This window comes from Chelonus insularis, unplaced genomic scaffold (assembly GCF_013357705.1).
Source record: "Chelonus insularis isolate UGA/USDA-ARS -01 unplaced genomic scaffold, ASM1335770v1 scaffold_714_pilon, whole genome shotgun sequence".
NCBI lineage: Eukaryota > Metazoa > Arthropoda > Insecta > Hymenoptera > Braconidae > Chelonus > Chelonus insularis.
Window position 1 is genome coordinate 31,885 of NW_023276795.1, and position 18,842 is coordinate 50,726.

At 27.6% G+C, this 18,842-nt stretch overlaps 2 protein-coding genes and 1 long non-coding RNA gene across 9 annotated transcripts in view; 2 read left to right on the forward strand and 1 right to left on the reverse strand.

The window, feature by feature from the left end:
* On the reverse strand, positions 1–10,031 carry LOC118073917 (CLIP domain-containing serine protease 2-like). 6 transcript variants are annotated; one of them, XM_035094719.1, is made up of 5 exons: positions 9,978–10,031; positions 1,019–1,259; positions 715–905; positions 449–547; positions 1–386 (listed from the first exon to the last, which is right to left on the reverse strand). In XM_035094719.1, the coding sequence occupies exons 2-5, from the start codon at positions 1,156–1,158 to the stop codon at positions 67–69; spliced, it is 750 nt and encodes a 249-aa protein (XP_034950610.1). In that variant the 5' UTR covers positions 1,159–1,259; positions 9,978–10,031; the 3' UTR covers positions 1–66. The 6 variants fall into 6 exon arrangements, with proteins under 6 accessions (XP_034950610.1, XP_034950612.1, XP_034950611.1 ...); XM_035094721.1 differs by lacking the exon at positions 9,978–10,031 and adding an exon at positions 3,381–3,399; XM_035094720.1 differs by lacking the exon at positions 9,978–10,031 and adding an exon at positions 2,097–2,115.
* LOC118073918 (uncharacterized) lies at positions 2,956–3,751 on the forward strand. The gene is made up of 3 exons (XR_004691150.1): positions 2,956–3,234; positions 3,310–3,446; positions 3,548–3,751. It is a non-coding gene; the product is annotated as an uncharacterized lncRNA (long non-coding RNA).
* Positions 9,820–18,842, forward strand: part of so (sine oculis) — a 19,276-nt gene continuing 10,253 nt past the window's right edge. The window contains exons 1-3 of one of the 2 annotated variants that reach the window (XM_035094714.1): positions 9,820–10,660; positions 16,751–17,033; positions 17,602–17,836. In XM_035094714.1, coding sequence (XP_034950605.1) covers positions 10,364–10,660; positions 16,751–17,033; positions 17,602–17,836 — 815 coding nt within the window. In that variant the 5' untranslated portion in view covers positions 9,820–10,363. The remainder of the gene's footprint in view (positions 10,661–16,750; positions 17,034–17,601; positions 17,837–18,842) is intronic. The other variant, XM_035094715.1, reaches the window with a different exon arrangement.

Here is an 18,842-nt window from a genome sequence, read left to right on the forward strand (position 1 = left end):
TTATTTATTCAAGATCAGAGTTTTATTGTACTTCAATAAATATTTCCTGGAAGAGAAAATGAATATTTACGGTGATATATTTTCTAAAATCCAATACATATATTCCGAAAGTCGACTATAAACAGCAGGCATGGATGTTTGTCCACAATGTTTAGCTCCAAAAGACACAATACCAATTAAATAATACTTGGGAGAGTCGTTTAAAAATTCAACTTTCATCAATGGACCTCCACTATCACCAGTACAAGAATCTTTACCTATTTTACCACCAACACATAATTGTCTGTCATCAAGTTTTGCATGATTTTTGAACGGTTTTATACAATCATCGATTGTTAAAACAGGTAACTTGATTGTTTGGAGAATAATACTCGACTTTGGATTGTCTAGCAATTTAAAAATCCATATTATCATGAGCAAAGTGATTGACAATTTTTTAATTACTTACCTATATCAAATATCCCCCATCCAGCGGTTTCAGCTATGGATCCAGTGAGATTTTTTGTTAACAAAGGACCACTTGGTAGACAAATAGGTGATACATAATCTGCAAATTTTAAAAATTAAATATAATATCAGCTACTTTACTTCTCATACTGAGATTGAATATGAAGTAGATTAATTATTTACTTGAAGTCATCAAGAACAAAACAAAGAATAATTAGTTCTTATATATTTAAATAAAAGCACTTTTTGGACCTGATAAATACATACCATGGAATTTTGCTGGTCGATTTAATCTTATCAAAGCAATATCATTTTTGAAATGTGGTTTATTATATTGCTTATGAATGATTATTTTAGAAGGTTCAATATCTTGAACAGGATCAGCACAATATCCATTCTCACAATCAGGATTAGTTTCGCTGTTGTGCTCACCCAATCTTATTATTGATATTCTAAATCTGGAACAAAGATGAGAAATTAATTTATCTGTATCAATTACTATTCCTTATAATTGACTTATTTTTGAAGATTTTAGAAAAAAATATTAGTTGTATTGAAGCAAAAAAATTACCTGCCAGGCAAATTGGATGCACAATGAGCAGCTGTTACAACATAAAGTTTATTAATCAAAGTTCCACCACAACGGTATGATATACCACCAGTTGGATCTGCGTAATTACTGTATCCAATTCTAACAATCCATGGATACATTCCAAGTGAAGCATTTTTTCCACCAATTATTCTATCAGAATTTGATATTCCACATTTTTGATGCTCCAATAGTGCCCAGTTTGGATGTTTAGTAATATCAACTATCAATAAAAAAAAAATTATTGTAATATTTTGTGTTTATCATCTTTGAATGATAATGAATTCATAAATTATTGAGAAAAAAAATCTGGGGTAATATAAAATGAACAAAAATGAAATGTATAGACTGAAAAAAATAATGAATTATTTTGTTCTTAGAGTATTAGTTTTCAGTGCTTTCCTGGTCCCAGATTTTTTTACATAGTAAGAATAAACCTCACTAGCTTCACTGAGTAATATTAAAGACACAAAGAAGCATAAAAAATATTTTTTTCGTACTCTTAACATTTTAATTTTAAAGCTTAAGAGTAAAAATCTAGAGTGAATTGAGCTATTGAATCATTCTGTAAGTCTCAATTTCATTGTTTAGAGTCAGCTTATCGATAATGCTGATCAACAATGCTGCTATAAAAATTGATATAAAACTCATTTCAGTTATAACTAAAATTTTTATTTTCAAATCGTAATAAAATTCAAGAAGTGCACTCTGATTGATGTATGGTATTGGTATATAGTTTTATAAATCTCAATTATTTAATTTAAATTTTGTTAAAACTTGTCAAGATTTGCTGATGATTTATTATTATTTTCTAAAATGCTAAGCCATGTTTATCATAATGTTGCCAATAATTATTTTAAATTATTAATTAAATTATTTGTAGCTGCTGAAAGGACATTTTTTTTTACTGATAGACTGTAACTAGCAAAAATATCATTAAAGTTAACACGTGGCTTTTTGAATTACAAGTTTTGATATTTCGTTTTCTCACAAAATCTTAGATTACACTATATGTAGCCTAAATTGAAAGTAATCAGAATAATGAAGCGGAAAGTATTACGGTTCGACACGTGGCTCTTTGTATATATATTATTATCACAATAGTCTCATTATCCTGTCTGGGCAAATTAGTGATGACACTGAATACATTTTTGGTAATTCTATTTAACAAACCAACAGTTACATTATCATCAAAATAGATCATATCCCTCTTAAACATTTTTTATAATAAATTGTTTATAAAAAAATATTAATTTATATTCTAAATTTTTTTGATGATTATAAAAAGGAGGTTAAGGTAGCATCGAAGAAGAAATTGTAACAATCACAAATATCTAGATTTTTCCATAGAATTTGTGGAGTATTCTTGGAGATGAATATTTCGAAAGCTAGAATGCAGCTTCCAGTCCGCCATATTTTTTAAGCTCCACCTCTATATTGAGCTTTCAAGGTGGTTAGCTAATTTTCTGTTTTTTTTTTTTTTGAATAATACTTGAAATAATTATTTAAGTAGGTGTATCATTTACAAAAAATTTGATATTTGAAAGAAAATCAACAAACTTAGAAAACTGTACTATTTTATTTACAAAGTAATTATTATTTATAAAATAAATAATGACAATGACTAGAAAAGATGAATTAGCTTCATTACTTATAAATCAAAGAGATAAAATTGGTTTTTAAGTAATTGATATATTAAAAAAAAAAAAAAATTGGACATTTTTTAATAAAATATTTTTCAATAAATAATTTCAATTATTTAGAATATTTAAAATTAAAGTAGAAACAAAGAACAATCTTAAACAATTAAGTAGAGCCAAAAATGTTTTTTTGCACATTCAAATCCAGACCAGTGGGCGACAGAATCGATAATGTTCGTAATCTGATATATCGGCTACGTCACATTCATAACCTGCTGATGGATTCTACTCTAAATAGATACCTTGAAGGGAGTGAAGACCATAAACCTGATATACATATTCTTATATATATTTATTTAATTATCTTGAACTATCATTAAAAAATATAATTTTTTAAACTTTTATATTTTAACACAAACAAAATTTTGATAAATATTGATTGCAATATATTTCATGAACATGATGATTGTTCTAGTAACTATATCTGATTTTGATGGAAAGTTTTGATGGATTATGGATTCATGTTGAGGATATAATCAACAATATGTTGCAAAAAAGGTATGTTTGTTACAAAGTAATTCATAGAAATAAATATTATATCTTTTATATCTTAATAATATTACACTATTATAGAGCATAATGCAACAGTCGAGAGCTGACGTCCCCTGTGGTTACTTAGTACAGAAAACTCGGAAGTCACTTACCACTCGAGGTCTCGGTTTTCAACAAGTGCTGTATCTTGGGAATCAAGATGATCTCATTACTGAAGGGTGTGACAATAAATAAAGATTATTTCTACAATTGAAACTGATAATACTATTATATTTGAAGCTATTGCATTTTAATGAATTTCAAAATAAAATCATTATAGACCTACAAAAACAATTGCAAAATTCGTATTGGTTCCTGGTTTCCATGGATGCATACTACAGAGTGAAAATCGATCGATTTGCTGGCTGACTTTCTACGGATGAGAAATAACAGCCATATACAAAGAAATAAATAATCTAATTATATTTATATTTTATTTCTTTCAGTTATTATTACAATTACTATTAAAAATAGTAATAAAATATCTAACAAGTGAGTTTTTTTATGTATTAACTATCATATGCTCAAAAGTCTTTCAAAAAAGCATTGATGTCTATAAATAGTTGTAAATAAAAGGAAAACTTCAATTGATTATAATTACTTTTTATTTATCAGTATAATCAATCATGTTTATAATTGATGATATTTAAATTGAAATGACTGATTGTTAAGTTTTGATAGTTTTCATTGATATAAATAGTGTATAGAAATATTACTCAGTAGAAGTCTACAAGACTTTTTTTATTTAATGCAGTGAAAATTACAAGTCTCGGTTCTTTTTGTTGATATTTACATAACTATTGTTTGACCATAATTTTTGCTTTGATAATTTATTACTAACTGTAACTAATTTTATAAAATAACTGGACATTTTTAGCCATCTTCTTTGTTTACTTAAATAAATAATGACAATCCCAATTGTCTTATATTGTCAAAAAATAGATACTATAGAAGTAGAGTGTCTGAACAAAACTACGTATTTCTCCTTTTTTAAATTTACAAAATATTTTTACAAAACATCTTATGGAATTTACTGGTTGTGAATGATTATAATGTTGAGTTATTTTATTATATTATAAAATCTCATAGTTTTATAGTATTGGCTAATTCGAAACATTGTTGTACAATTTTAGATAAAAATATTTAGAAAATATTTTTAAATTAGATATTACTATTTTCTATAGTAATACTTTCAAAATATACTTGGTAGAAGTATTTTTTTTTGCATCATACAAAACATCAGTATACGTTAACTCCAAACTAAAAGTGCTTGTGGGCAAGATACTGTAAAAAAATATTTAGAATTCTGCGAACAAGACATCTTGTTCGTACAAAATAACAAGTAGTGTTTTTTCATTAATTCTCTTTTTTCATGGAATATTTACCTAAAGAAATATTTTTTTTATCCAAGTTTGCAATTTAAAACAACGCAATAAAGCATTGCTAAAACAAATTGTCTAATAATTTTTATTATTTTTAATAACATCAAATAAAAATTAATTAAAATCTGATAGCAGACAATGAGAGTGCAATTGTTTTTAATTTTAAAGAAAATTTAAAAACTTTCTTTCATCATTATTATCACATTGAGAAAAAAAGAAAATAAATAAATTTAGAACTGAAGATGAGTCTGCGTAACATAATACCGGAAGCATCACGATGCCCATACCACCCTGAAGTAGCAGAGCATGTAGACGTCAAGAAAAATGAAACACTAAAAATCAAAAAATATCTTTATACTTTAGAATTATACAATAAATACTAATAAATCAAAATTGGTAATCATCAGTATTCCAACAATATCCATTCACTATCAAGAAAAGCTTCGTATTATTTTCCATCATCGATTTTCATAAATCCTTGACAATTTCTATATAACAGTACCTTCTCTCCTTTGTTCAAAGCAAACAATACCATGTTCTAAATGAATTATTCTCTACTAACTTGCTAAAATTTTTAAATATCATGCTTTATTCATGTCATGTAATTAAACATTTCTATGTGACAAAATAAATATAAGCAAAACAAAAAAATAGGTGGATACTTTTAAGGATAATAATAATAACAAAGACCCTACTGCCAATACTGAAGGCTCAAGAAACTTGGTAAAAAATAAAAAAAATTTTGCTAAGACGTCGTGCAATAGAGGCGAAGTTACAAAGTAAAGATACCAAGAGGGAAGATGAGGTCGCAGTAACTGGACACCTGGTTGCACCAAAGGTAACGTGAGAATCCCCTCACTACTAACCAGGCCACCACCGCGCACTTTTTATTTTTTTTCTTTTTTCTTAGTCAGAATGTCGTATAAGATAGTAAGTGTATAAAAATTATAGTTACTGCATAACAAATTAAACAAAAAAAAGTAATAGTAAAATCCTTCAAATAAATCTCCAGCTAATAATAAATACTGATTAGAAAGCAACATGAGATTAATAACTTCAAAAGCTTTAACTATTTCATTATTTTATATTTACAATTAAATCATCATTTTAATGTCATATAAATATTTAGTAATTCAATACATAATCATTAATATTTTTAAAATATCCATTTTTTATTTGAAAAATAGGAACTTACCCTAGACAGTTGATTAATTTAATTTGTGTGCTGCACATTGATGTTGCACCAATTTTCCATCTTATTATATTTTTCTATTATTCATTTGTCATCTGTGATCGTTTCTTTACAAAATCAATGTAACGGCGCCAGGTATACACTCTGATTTTAAAAGAGACATGTACGGTGAGATTGAATACTCACGTAATTGCGTCACATTTTGAAATCTATTCATGTCAGTGCATTTCAGCCAGGTTGGAGTACTACCACCAATAGAGAGAGCCTTGTTAACCGATAAATAAACCTACCTTGGATTAAATTTACGTACAAGTGTGAAGAATAACTATACCCTAATGCCTGACAAACGGACATCTGCAATTTGGAGTTTTTAGATCATTCCTACATGTCCTCATCATTATATCACCAATACATCAGTATTATCTTTGTTATATTTCTGAATCAAGACAGTTGTCAAACTTTTAATCAATTCTATCAAGAAAATATTATTTAAATGATGCTTTTATTTCAAACTATTCAATTGCTGTTCCAGTTAGAAGTGATCATCAAATAGTGAATATTAATTTTTAAAAGTAATCAAGATTAGCTAGATGAAGGATGAAGACTGATCAGTAATTATTCCGATAAGCATACAAAATTGCTCCCATGATTTTTTAATGGATATAAATGCTTAGTTGATTGATAATTATTGCAGAAAGTAGCACAATTAAAATGATTAAAGATCATAATGTGCTACTAACTTACAACTAAAGTAAGTGTGAAGTAAACATGTAAACCAGATGGATCCAAAAGATGGCTAAAAAATCAAGAATATTTTTTTAATTAACTAGACTTTGGTTTGAAAAAGGAAAGATGTGTTGTTGACTTGGAATATTCGATGTTGTGTTTATCTATTGGTCTAGTTACCCCATGGTCAGTCTTCGCTAAATGCAGAGAAGAAAAAAGACCCAAAACACACACGTGTTGGTTGAGGAAACTAATTTTCTTGAAATCTTACTTGACAAGTGACATGAATTTTAAAGAATATCTAGCTCTTTATATTATTCACTCTTCATTATTATTCTAGCTTGCAATATATTGAGAATAAATTAAATGATTCAAAAGTTGATCAGTTTTGAATGAATACTTGATCAATCATTAATATTTCATCAAATATAATTGAGTTGATCAGATGGCTTTATCAGCATTTGTGGAGTTAAAAGTATCTTGACACCTCAAATAATTAATTGTCTATTTCAAAATGATCATTTTGAGCAAAGATTCATTTTTAATTTAATAGGAATGGTAATTAATGTTGACTTGATGATGCAAATTGATTGTTAGATGTTTATTGAAGTCTTTTTTAACAGATAATTCAATGTTATTTATTTATAATACCAAAACTTAACCCAGATCTGTATGCTGTATCACAGTTTTGTTTAAAAAAACATGAAAATGTTATTCCTCAAACTCTTCTGAGCATAATACTCTAGCGAAGCTACCTAAGGAATAAAATTTTCAGACACATGGAGGAAGTTTTACTAAGTGCTACTAGACATCTACATCACCCTGTGTCAATCAAGCTGCTTCAAAGGAAAAAAGAAGGTTGGATGTGTAAAACAAACGACTTGTCTGTTTTTGGATTGATGTTTTTTCCTTTTCCTTTTTTGCCGGCGGAAAGGACTATGGTCAAAGCCGTAGATCAACCTAGCAGCAAATGTTTACCAAATTTCATTGCCAGACATTTAGTTGTAGAGTCTCTTCTCGTTCATATTTTCATCTAAATTTTTTAGTTATCAAATTACAATAATGGTTAATTATTTTTTTAATTTACATCAGTATTAAAATCATTTTTGAATTCATTTTTATCAGACTTGGAAGAAAAAGTTGAATTATTTAGATTAAAGTCTCTCAATAAATATTTTTTTATTTCAAAACATTATTTAATAATATTTTGGTTTAATAATTATCTTATTGAAAGTGGTAAAAGCTGGTTTATTGTGAAAAATATTTTTTAAAAAAAATTCAAAGTTCAGAGTTTGATTAAAAATGAACAATTTCACGAAGAGGATTGATTTTAGTATAAAAATAGAATATTTAGCATTATTTTAGCATTAAATGATTAATTAATGTTGATTAATGTATTTACAACTGGATAATGATGAGTTTAATGTCAATTTTAAATGAATAAAAAAATTTTTATTAATATTTTTTATCATTTTAATGTTATAAAACTAGCGTTATGGCCAAAATCTAGATAAAAAAGAAAAATTGTCCAAATTTATTATCTAATATATTTTGTGTTAATCTTGAATTAATCTTAAGGCGATAATTGTCTAATAATTTTCACATTAACTTACATAAACCTCTTGTTACTTACGAAAAAAAAAAAAAATTATAAATAAAACATTTATTATAATTATTTTAAACGTCATTTAAAAATTGATATCTTCTGTAAAATAAATAAAATAATCTCAATGATGCATTTGAAGTTTATCTCTACAATAAAAAGATGAAAATACAATTTAAACCCCAGAACATATCTCGTTGTAACAAAATTAATTAGCGCAGAAAATAATATTCTTTTTCTAAAACAAAAAAATGTAACTTATATTTAAGACTGCAAAATTGAATCGAACCTTATCAGAAATTAAATGTCCTCTTAGATAACTTTATTATCATTCTAAACATCCTGCAGGGGATTTTTAATTTATTTATTTAACATTTATTGAAAGTAAAAAAATATTGCAATCAATTAAATATTTTAAAAGGCAATAAAAATGATAGCATTGCAAAATAAATATTATTGTTAAAAATATTTTATTGTAGTCAATAATATTTAATAAGAGCGATTGAAAATTTTAAAGCAAACTCAATGCTTTAACAAGCATTTAACAAAAATAAAACGACAGATCATAAATGGCCAACATGGAAATAATAGATATACCCTTATAGGGATCAGTATTTCAATGTCATCTTTGAATTTAAATAAATTTCCTGCATTAAAGGTCTCATATCATGTTAAGAAATATCTAAAAACAATGCATCCTCTCCACCTAAACTTCTATTTTAATTTCCTCAACTCTTTAATCACTTCAAAAAAAAAAATCAACCTTATAATTACAAATCTAAATTTGTAATTAATAACAGTGATAAACTGAATAATTCTACTATATAATTGAAAGCTAAAAATTGATAATAAAAGGCGTAACGTATACTCAACACAAGTTATCAAGCAATATATGATAATAAATAAAATTCTCATACTCTCAAGTTTTATATTTCTATGTAAGGGTAGAAATGGGGGATTTACCATAGATTTGCTAACCAGTTATGCAGTATGTAACCAATAAAATAGGGGCAAAAGAATTTAAACCACGCCTTCTCACCAATAGACGTCGATTTGCTGGGGTCCTGAAGAGACTGAAACGCCCCTACCAATGCATAACTAGTAAAGGTATGAAATGTTAGAGCTAAACATTATGTAGTGTGTGGACCAGTCGTTTTCGAAGCGTGAGTTAGTGAGCATCATTATCTCAGTGAAACTGTGTAAAACAAAAAAAAAAACCAAGAAAAACGTGATAACATGCTTTACAGTTTCATTTGTTGGATTTATAAATAAAAATAAAATTATTTTAATGATGTAATATATTTTTTTTTTGTTCTCGTTATATCAAACATAAAAACAATTTGTGGCTGTTATGATTACATTTGGTGGGTGTTGATGACCAGAATAATACAATAAGTGGATTTTTGAAGGATCAATTGAATAAGTAGTGTAAAAGTGTGATGATATAGGAATAATTATCAATATTAAGTTGAAAAAAATCTCTATAGTGGCTTTAGTTAATAATAGAATACTGCTTTGCTTGAGAAAGATATATATAGAGAGAGGAATGATGAAATATAGAATACATCTATTAATAGCAATATTCACACTTAAAACATGGGATTGATATTCGTGCTACAGCTTTTGAAACATTTAAGAATATTATATGTATGAGTTAATCGTTGACTTTTAAAAAGTGAAATTAATCTTCCGGTTTCATGTTTATCATCGGATATTGTGGAAGTAATATAAGATATAATTAATATGTTAAAGAAACTGAATTTTCAAGTAAAAGAGATTAAAGGATTAGAGTATAATTGTTACAAACCTTAGAAGAAGTTGTAATTTAAGAAATATCTGTAACGCGAGTGCGACTGAGAAAGAAACGAGAAGCACAAGCAGAGTTACTACTAGTAGCTCACCTAAAAATATCCCATACTCTGTTAAAACCTCTGATTTATTATTTTCATTTTTTTTACCATCAAGTGTTATAAGAATTTCATGATTTCCAAGTGTGAAAATGGATAGGAAAAAATTTTAATACTGTCTAAGAGGTAATAAGTAGTGTTTTATGTATAAAATATCAACTCAAGTTGATATAGAATTAATAAAAACAAGTGTAAACGGAGGGTAGTGAGTGAAAAAGGTGTCAAGTTCACAGTGGAGGGTGGTGGTGACGGAGTACCAGGGGGCATTGTTAGCCCCAATGAGGTGATGATGGGCTACGGTGGTGCTGTAGGAGCCAGTAGCGCTATGGGACCTACAACTGGAGTTGATGTTCTTGGCTCGACGGGTGATTATAGTCCCCAGAGTACACCAAACTCATTGGGTGGTCATAGTATTAGACCTGCTGATGCTACAGGAACTTATAACACACCCAGTGGTAACACTGGACTCACCACTTACAGCCCTCAGGATAGTCCTGCTAGTTCTGCTGGTGCTGGTAACAGTGGTGATGGAAAATTACCTAGTTTTGGATTTACACAAGAACAAGTTGCTTGTGTTTGTGAGGTTAGTATTTTTCAAGCTTTATCATTGTGTTAGAGTAAGTTTTTATAATAAAATTACAAAGACTAATAAATAGAACAGTTGCTAAAATCAAAACAAAGGATTAGGGCATAAGTATTGAGGAAAAAATACATTGATCTTTTTAGAGAGAAAATTTCATTGATGATCTAAATTTTTCTTTGTTTTGTTAACTACTGGCTACCTTTTTAACACATTGATATCACCAAAATCACCTAGAGGTTCACATACAAACAGTGAATCAACTTGTGTTCAAATGAACATCAGGAATCCACATGGAACTTGATGATGCTTGGACAATTTATGAAAATTTTAATATCTAAATAAGCTTCTAGATCAATACTATTTGCTGATTATCATGTAAAATACCTTAGATATCACGAAAAATATTTATCAAGCTTGGAATTATTTGGATCATCTAGCATATAAGGTTCCATGTGGAAGCTCATGATGAAGTAATTTTTTCTGAATGTTGTTCTTTGTGTGTCCATAACGAAGGAACACTGGTCTACTATTTTTACATCAACCACATGTTACTAAAAAACCAATCCATGATGTATAAAATAATAGTTAATTGCCAAGAGGCCATTTATTAAGTTAAATTCATTAAATTAATGTAAACAAAGAATAATATTAAATGAAAAAATAGTGTATATTTTGTAGTTCTGATGATCAGGTATCACATAAGGCATCTGATTTCAAAACAAGTTGTCTCCATGAATCAAAAATTTTTTAAAATTGTAAATAATTGATAACAAATTCATGAAAGATTCACCAATGTATTCCAATGTTTTTTTTTAACTGACATACCCAAAGCAATGAATCTACTATTACGATGTATTAATGCTCTATGTACAGAATTAAAACCCATAAAACTTGATTTTTGGTTTTTATGGTTTTAATCCGTCTTGAAATCAGACGCCTCGTGTATTCTTCAGAGTCATAGTGTAATGTTAGACTCATTGTATTTTTATAAATCACCTTTTATACCAAATCAAACAGATTTAAATGGTTGTTCCATTCGTTATTACATACTTGGTATATTTTCAATCATCAAACTATTTTGAAAATTTTATAATTCTTATGAATACATATTTCATCAAAGTAAAAGAACAAGAAATATTAAAGTATGAAGGGATTTTATTTTTTACTAAAAAATTAAACCTTCATTTCTTATCGATTCTTTTTGGATGCATCCAAAAAGAATGATCTGGAAGCTGTCCAAACAATCTTCCGGACTTTTTAATTTGAAGACTGTAGGCTTTTATATTAAGTGGCTAAAATACACATTATCATGTGAGAAACGTTTTAATCGAAAATCATATGCAGCAGTTGATTGAATTGTTGATTTAGCTGTCAGATATGTTATTCATTAGAAACTCTTATCAACAATTAAATTAACATATGAAATATTATATATCAGCAACAAGTTGTCAATTAGATACCTTTTTTTTTATTAATTTATTTAATTTAAACCAGATCTATTGAATTAATGCAATCAAAAATAAGGTAAAATATATGAAATAAAATGGATGTCCCAGTTTCGAGGGTGTAATAATACGTGAACAATTTAATCCCAACAACTTTTTGTATGATAAATATTTTTTTGATTAAAAAGAAAAAGTTTTTATTTTACTTTACATAACATAATCCATAAGATCCCTTGATTCAAACAGACGGTGCTTTTTTTGATTTTATTTTTTTCGGATTATTGGGATCTGCTGTAGTTTTCAGGTGGTCCAATCTTTAACTTGTTCTTTTTTGTTTCTTCAGTTAACCTTATGGTGTGCTAGTAGCATTAAAAAATTTATAGGAATCATCAAATGCAAAATAAACATCTAGAAAAAGCACAAGACAAGATAAAATGACTAAAAGTTATTTATAATTCTGATTAAGTTTATAAACCCTACAGTTGATTAAATTAAATTGGCTACTGAAGCAAATAATTCACTCTGGACGTTATTTAAAAGCGAATATTCGATAAAGATAAATATGATTTATCAGAAACACGATCAGAGCATCTGGAAAATAACACTTGCAGTTTCATAATGTAATGATGGCTGGGTGATTGTTACGTCGTTTCTTATTTTTTTTTATTATAAATATTCAAGGTCGTTTAAACTTCGCATCAGTACATGATCTTGATCAATAATTATTACTTTCAAAAATATAAAAAAAATAAAATTAATCTGATAAAGTGTTAAGATTACTTTTGAGCTGAGAAATTTTTATTTAAATAAATAAATCATGTATTTATGATTTATGTTCTAAAGACACTTTTTTTTTATATTTCAAGATTGGATTTCTTATTTTTCCGGAAAAGTTTCAGATGTGAAATAAAATATAAACATTAAAATCTAACCACAATTGAACCTTATGTGGGTTTGCTTAATTTTATTGCTTTCAGCCCTCAACTCTTTATTTATTTACCACATTTATTTCTATACACAACATCTTATTGCTCTTTTTTTGCTAGAATTTTTATTTGCTTTTCAAATCCAATAGGAAACTATTTTTCATCTGTGTACCACATGTCTAATTTTCAAGTATTGAATTCATCATTTTTCCCACATCTTGGGACAATAACTAATCAATCCATGTGTTTGGTGATTTATCTCACCACTTTCCATGCAGACATGTTGAATTTAATTGTATTATTTTTAAATCCTAGATTTTATAAATACAAGAAAAGCTACAGGGCTTTGAATGTCACATAAAGAAAAGCTTGTTAGTTTTTACTGATTGTAGTAAAAGTGAAGACGTTTCAAAGGCTTTAACTTAAAGAGCAATAAAATTATTTGTGACCTCAAGTACATGTAAATATCAAACAAGTCTCAAGATAAATAACAATTATTGTTTTAAAAAAAATTTTTAACAATTTGTAAAAACAAATTCTATATAGCCTAGGTCTATAAATTTAATTGGTTCTTCCAAGATCATTTTAAAGACTACAAACAATTATAGTGAATAAAAAATTTTCTTTATATATTTCTCTTGATTTTAAATACAAACACAATCCTTGAAATAAAGACTATTAACTTCCTGAAGTTTCTGTGAGCATTGCAAAGACTTTTACTGCAGATTATTTCTCACAATACTTTAGAATATCCTAGCAAGAATGAATGATAAAAATAAGAATAGTTAACAGTCTCTGGAATTTTTATAAAATATTTAATGCTGATGTTATGCTTTAACATTGGAAGATAAATAATTATTACACTTTTATTATTGACTATAAGTATTCCTTTCCCAGAAACAACTTAAACAGAATCAACATCAAAGATCACGGTTTCTCCAACGTACAAATATCGACACTTTCTTTGTGATTGTATTTTTTTTCTAAATCAAACACCTAATCTCTCTTATTACGTAGAGAGATCTAGATTCTTTGATATAGAAGCTGAACACAGTGAGACTCTGGTGATTTCTTTGTAAGAGATACCAGAGTTCCTGATCTAGATGATCAATTCTTAATAGAAATTTTACTTGTTAATAAGATAAATATGATCAAGTTATAAATCAAATATCTACAGAAATGCATACTTGAATGCATTTCTTGATTTATTTGTCAAATAAAGTAAAACATAATTAGAATGTGTAGATTATATAAATATTTGGTTATTATCTTATTCCAAACATACTTAGATAGATGTTGATGTTGGAAAAAAGTTTGCTTTTTTGTTGATCAAGCATTATGACTAATTATTTCTCTAAAATAATAAACTTCTCATTAAATCATTCTTAACATAAAGCATTATATCACAATACAATAGTAATTTATTTTAAAAAAAAAAATTTATTACTTAAATTGAACATGTTGGAACATGTTTGGTTCTTTTGAATCATCACAAAGGTATTGAAACCAATAAAAAAAAATTACCTGATACTTGCTTTGTTTACTAGTCATTTAAATCATGATTATTTAAACTGATTTTTGTTGCCAAAATGTTCGATTATTTATTTAATAAAAAAATGTATGTTTAAAAGTGAAATAAAAGCAGAGATAATTGTTTATTTTTAGTGAAGAGATTTATTTAAATAGATTAATGTCGAAACGGATGGCAAAAATGATCATTCATTGACAAAACAAGGGAGCAAGTAACACATTAGCCTGTTCAGATCAAACTCGTTCATCTTTAAAAATTTGATATACTGCTCCCTTGCGCGTGTTGCTCATAGCATCTAGCTGTCCCGCTGTTAAAATCCATGTGATTATGGTTGTTTTCATCAACTGAAAAGGGCTCTCAGTGGTATTTTATATTCCCTGATGTTGAAGTTGTGCATTTTATTTTTGTTTTGCTTGTATAATAATATTTATTCTTTGTCTTTCGCATTCTTTTTCAAACGATTCAATAGGGGGCATTGAAATAAATAATAGGAATATTTTAAATTTAAATGTTTAAATATTTTTGATTAATAATATTGATTAATTAAATTAGATAATATGTTTTGGTAATTAAAATTACGTGGAATTACATAATTATCAGTTGGATTTAAATAAACAAGGGTTGATGAATGTAAACAGTATCAATTTATGTATTACTACAGTTTTACTGATGTTATTAAAATGAGTTATGTCAAATTTTATGTTGAATAATCAAATTTCACTGAGTTGCTGTTATATATGTTGAGCTTTTAGTGTAATAAAACCTGCTGACACCTCATTATTTTTCATTAACTCAAAATTGAGTATCACTAAATTATTTTCATTTAATTTATGCAGTTAATTATTATTTATAAAAAAAAATCCATTAAAAATTTTTTTTGAAGAAAAGTAGATTTCTTTTTTTTTTTTGATAAATTAAATGTTGCAAAAATGTTAATTGAAACTGTAAGGTCTCAGCTAAACTTATATATTATAAGTCTTCAAACAACTGAGAAAAGTTATATCCTCAAAGATATACTTTAATTTAAAAAAATTTATTTTCAACTATAAAAATACTTAGAAAGCATTAAACAACATTGGAAAATATTTATACACTTCAATAATCAGATTCTATAATTTGTAGAGGAAAGCACATAAAATGATTTATTCCAAAAATTATAGTACTTTTATGCGTGCAAATTTTCCTTCACACGTCTTTCTACCCGTATGAGAGGATATTTTTTTCACTTTTTGTTTTTATTTTGGCCCATCAACGGTTAAGCAGTATTTTGCAGACGACATTATTAAGGAAAATTATTTCATGATTGTGAATGGAATTGTTCAACATTATGCGGGTGGTAAAAATATCATCCACTTTATATCTTTTATTATCACAAAACATCTTGATCTTAATATTCAATTAAAAAAAATTATTTAATTAAATTTTCTAATCAATTGAAACATTTCAACTTTGAATGATCAGTAATATTTATTTATTTTCCATATACATTTTAATGTCTTAATCAGTCTGAATGGAGTTAATGCATTGTGTGTGTGAGGAAAATTGGGTAATTTGGACCACTTTCAGTAAATTTCATTGAAATAAAAAAATCAATTATCGATCATTGTTTCATTACACATTTTATTGCTCATCACTTTCATAAACTCTTACAAATCAACTAAATTTGATTATAGATCTGATCCAATTCCGTCAACTGATATGATTTATAAAATTATAAGATCACAAAATTAGATTTTATTTATAGATTTTTTTTATACATCTATGTATAAAATTACAAAAATAAGCCAAACAATGAAATGAGACTTTAAACATAATATTTCTAAACTGATCTTAGTTTTGATTATTCAAAAACTACTGAAATTCTTGATGGATGAAACAAGTTAGCTAGTGATACCAATTTACCAAATTCCTCTGGTCATTGAAAGAATCAATGATGTTCCAACTTAAGAATCGGTCCAATATACCCCACTTTCCTCTAGATGAAGTATCACACTTCTTCTCCAAGTTTATACCTGGTTCTTGACCAGATATGATCAAATAAAGAGCAATTTTTGTATTGAAAGTAGCATCAGTATTGATAAAAATAGTAAAATTGATGATGATGATATACAAGATGTACTAAACTAAGTGGAAACCGGGATAAATTTGACCGACTAACAGAATACCCCTCCTGTCTATCGTCTTCAAGGCGATGGTGTCATCTGTTCAGGTTCTTCAGCAAGCAGGCTCCGTAGAACGACTGGGAAGGTTTCTTTGGTCACTACCACAATGTGCACGATTACAACGTCATGAAAGTGTCCTAAAAGCAAAGGCAATTGTTGCTTTTCATCGATGTAATTTTAAGCAACTCTACCAAATTCTTGAAAGCAACACATTTAGTCCGCACAATCATCCCAAACTCCAGGCACTATGGCTAAAAGCACACTACATAGAGGCTGAAAGACTTCGTGGTAGAGCTCTAGGAGCCGTAGGTAAGTGCTTGTTCTTTTATATTTTGAGTAAACTTGATGATCATTTAAAACAAAGCTTTTCATTACCAAGTGTTGAACAATTGAATTTAATTGGATTGCAATTGAAATAAGTATTGCTTAAGCAAGATGAGCTTTTGGAGGTTCTTATAGGTACAAAGCTAGACAAATGTGGTATTAACAAGTTTATAAAAATATTTTAAGTATAAATTACTCCATTATTCATTTTAATCGAAAAAAATTAAGCTGTTTTAGTATAAATATCACCCTTCTTTGCAAAGTAATATTTTTTATCAGCTCATGACATCCCTAGATTTATCACTATTGACTAGCTTTTATCTCCACTTCAGAGTCAATTTTACTCCTTTATATTGAAGGGTCATTTCTACACTTTAATTCTCTTCATGTAAAGCTACTCCACCCTATTCTAGCACTCTTAAAATAATGATTGAAAAACAAAATAATTGAATTAGAGTTGGTTAATGGCAATCATTAGAATGTTTTGATATATTCTGCACTGCACTAGGAGCTATTTAATTAATTTTAATGATAAATAAAATATAATTTTCAGGAAAATATAGAGTAAGACGTAAATTTCCACTTCCACGAACAATATGGGATGGCGAAGAAACCTCTTATTGTTTTAAGGAAAAATCTAGAAGTGTATTGAGGGAATGGTATGCTTCAAATCCATATCCGTCACCCAGAGAAAAACGCGAGCTGGCTGAAAGTACAGGATTGACTACCACCCAAGTCAGTAACTGGTTTAAAAATAGAAGACAACGAGACAGAGCTGCAGAGCAAAGGTTAGTACATCGTATTCATTATTTTCGTGTGAATATTAAGTACTGAGTTGAAGAAAGTTTTATTATAGAAAGAGATTAAGACTTAACTAAGTATATAATCACTTTTTATAACTTCTAAAAGGTTTTTTTAAATTACCATTTCATTTAAAAGAAAAAGTATCAAGGTACTTTTGCTTTGTACCAGGTATATCTCATGCTGGTGAACTTAAAAATTCAAATGAATTTATTTAAACCATTTTCTTTAGCAACTTTATGAATAAATCATTCAAAATGTGCACTAATAATCAAAGTTAAAGGTAAAATTTAGATTATTACATCATCCTGCGATTTTTTTTAGCTAATAAAAATTCTAAGTCTGTTTATATAAAGCTAAACCAGTTTAATTCATCAAACTTCTTCTCTAGAATTTCTTTTTTGTCTTGAAGGTTTATCAAAGTGATGAAAAAAGGTGGAGATGATGATGATGATGATGAATTACCCACCATCACACTTAGGTAGCATCATAATAAAATGGTTCAGTTATGAAGTAATTTTAGTACTTCAAAAAATATATAAACAAAATTGATTGTTTTTCTTAAATAATTACATAGACCTTCTGATTTACTTGCGACAATTAAAACACAAAAGTTGCAATGAGATATCATATCCTCACACTGAGATGTATGTTTACTAGAATGGTTTGTATACAATGGAGCGACAGGAAGTGGGAAGCACTACCGCAGTGAAATGCCCCTGATCGCATCAGGGAACGATATCAAATTACTCAGGGCTTCTGTGTTTTCCCATGGTAGCATATGGTCACCGTCTTCACTCCTTCACGAATGCGCCCATTTTCAAATATTTTATATTCTATATATCGACAGCAGAGTAAATTAATTGCATGAAATCCTACGATACACAGACATCGTCACAATTATTAAGAGTTGAATTTATTTAAATTTTCTTTCCATACCTGGAAGATAACTTCTTATAGGGACTCATTAATTTCATTTGTTGGAATACATAT

Coding starts and splice junctions, on each gene's coding strand:
- LOC118073917 (XM_035094716.1), bottom strand. CDS start 1,545: ATGTTAAGAGTACGAAAAAAATATTTTTTATGCTTCTTTGTGTCTTTA. Junction 1,260..1,478: donor AATATTACTCAGTGAAGCTA/GTGAGGTTTATT, acceptor TTTTATTGATAG/TTGATATTACTAAACATCCA. Junction 906..1,018: donor GCATCCAATTTGCCTGGCAG/GTAATTTTTTTG, acceptor TCTTTGTTCCAG/ATTTAGAATATCAATAATAA.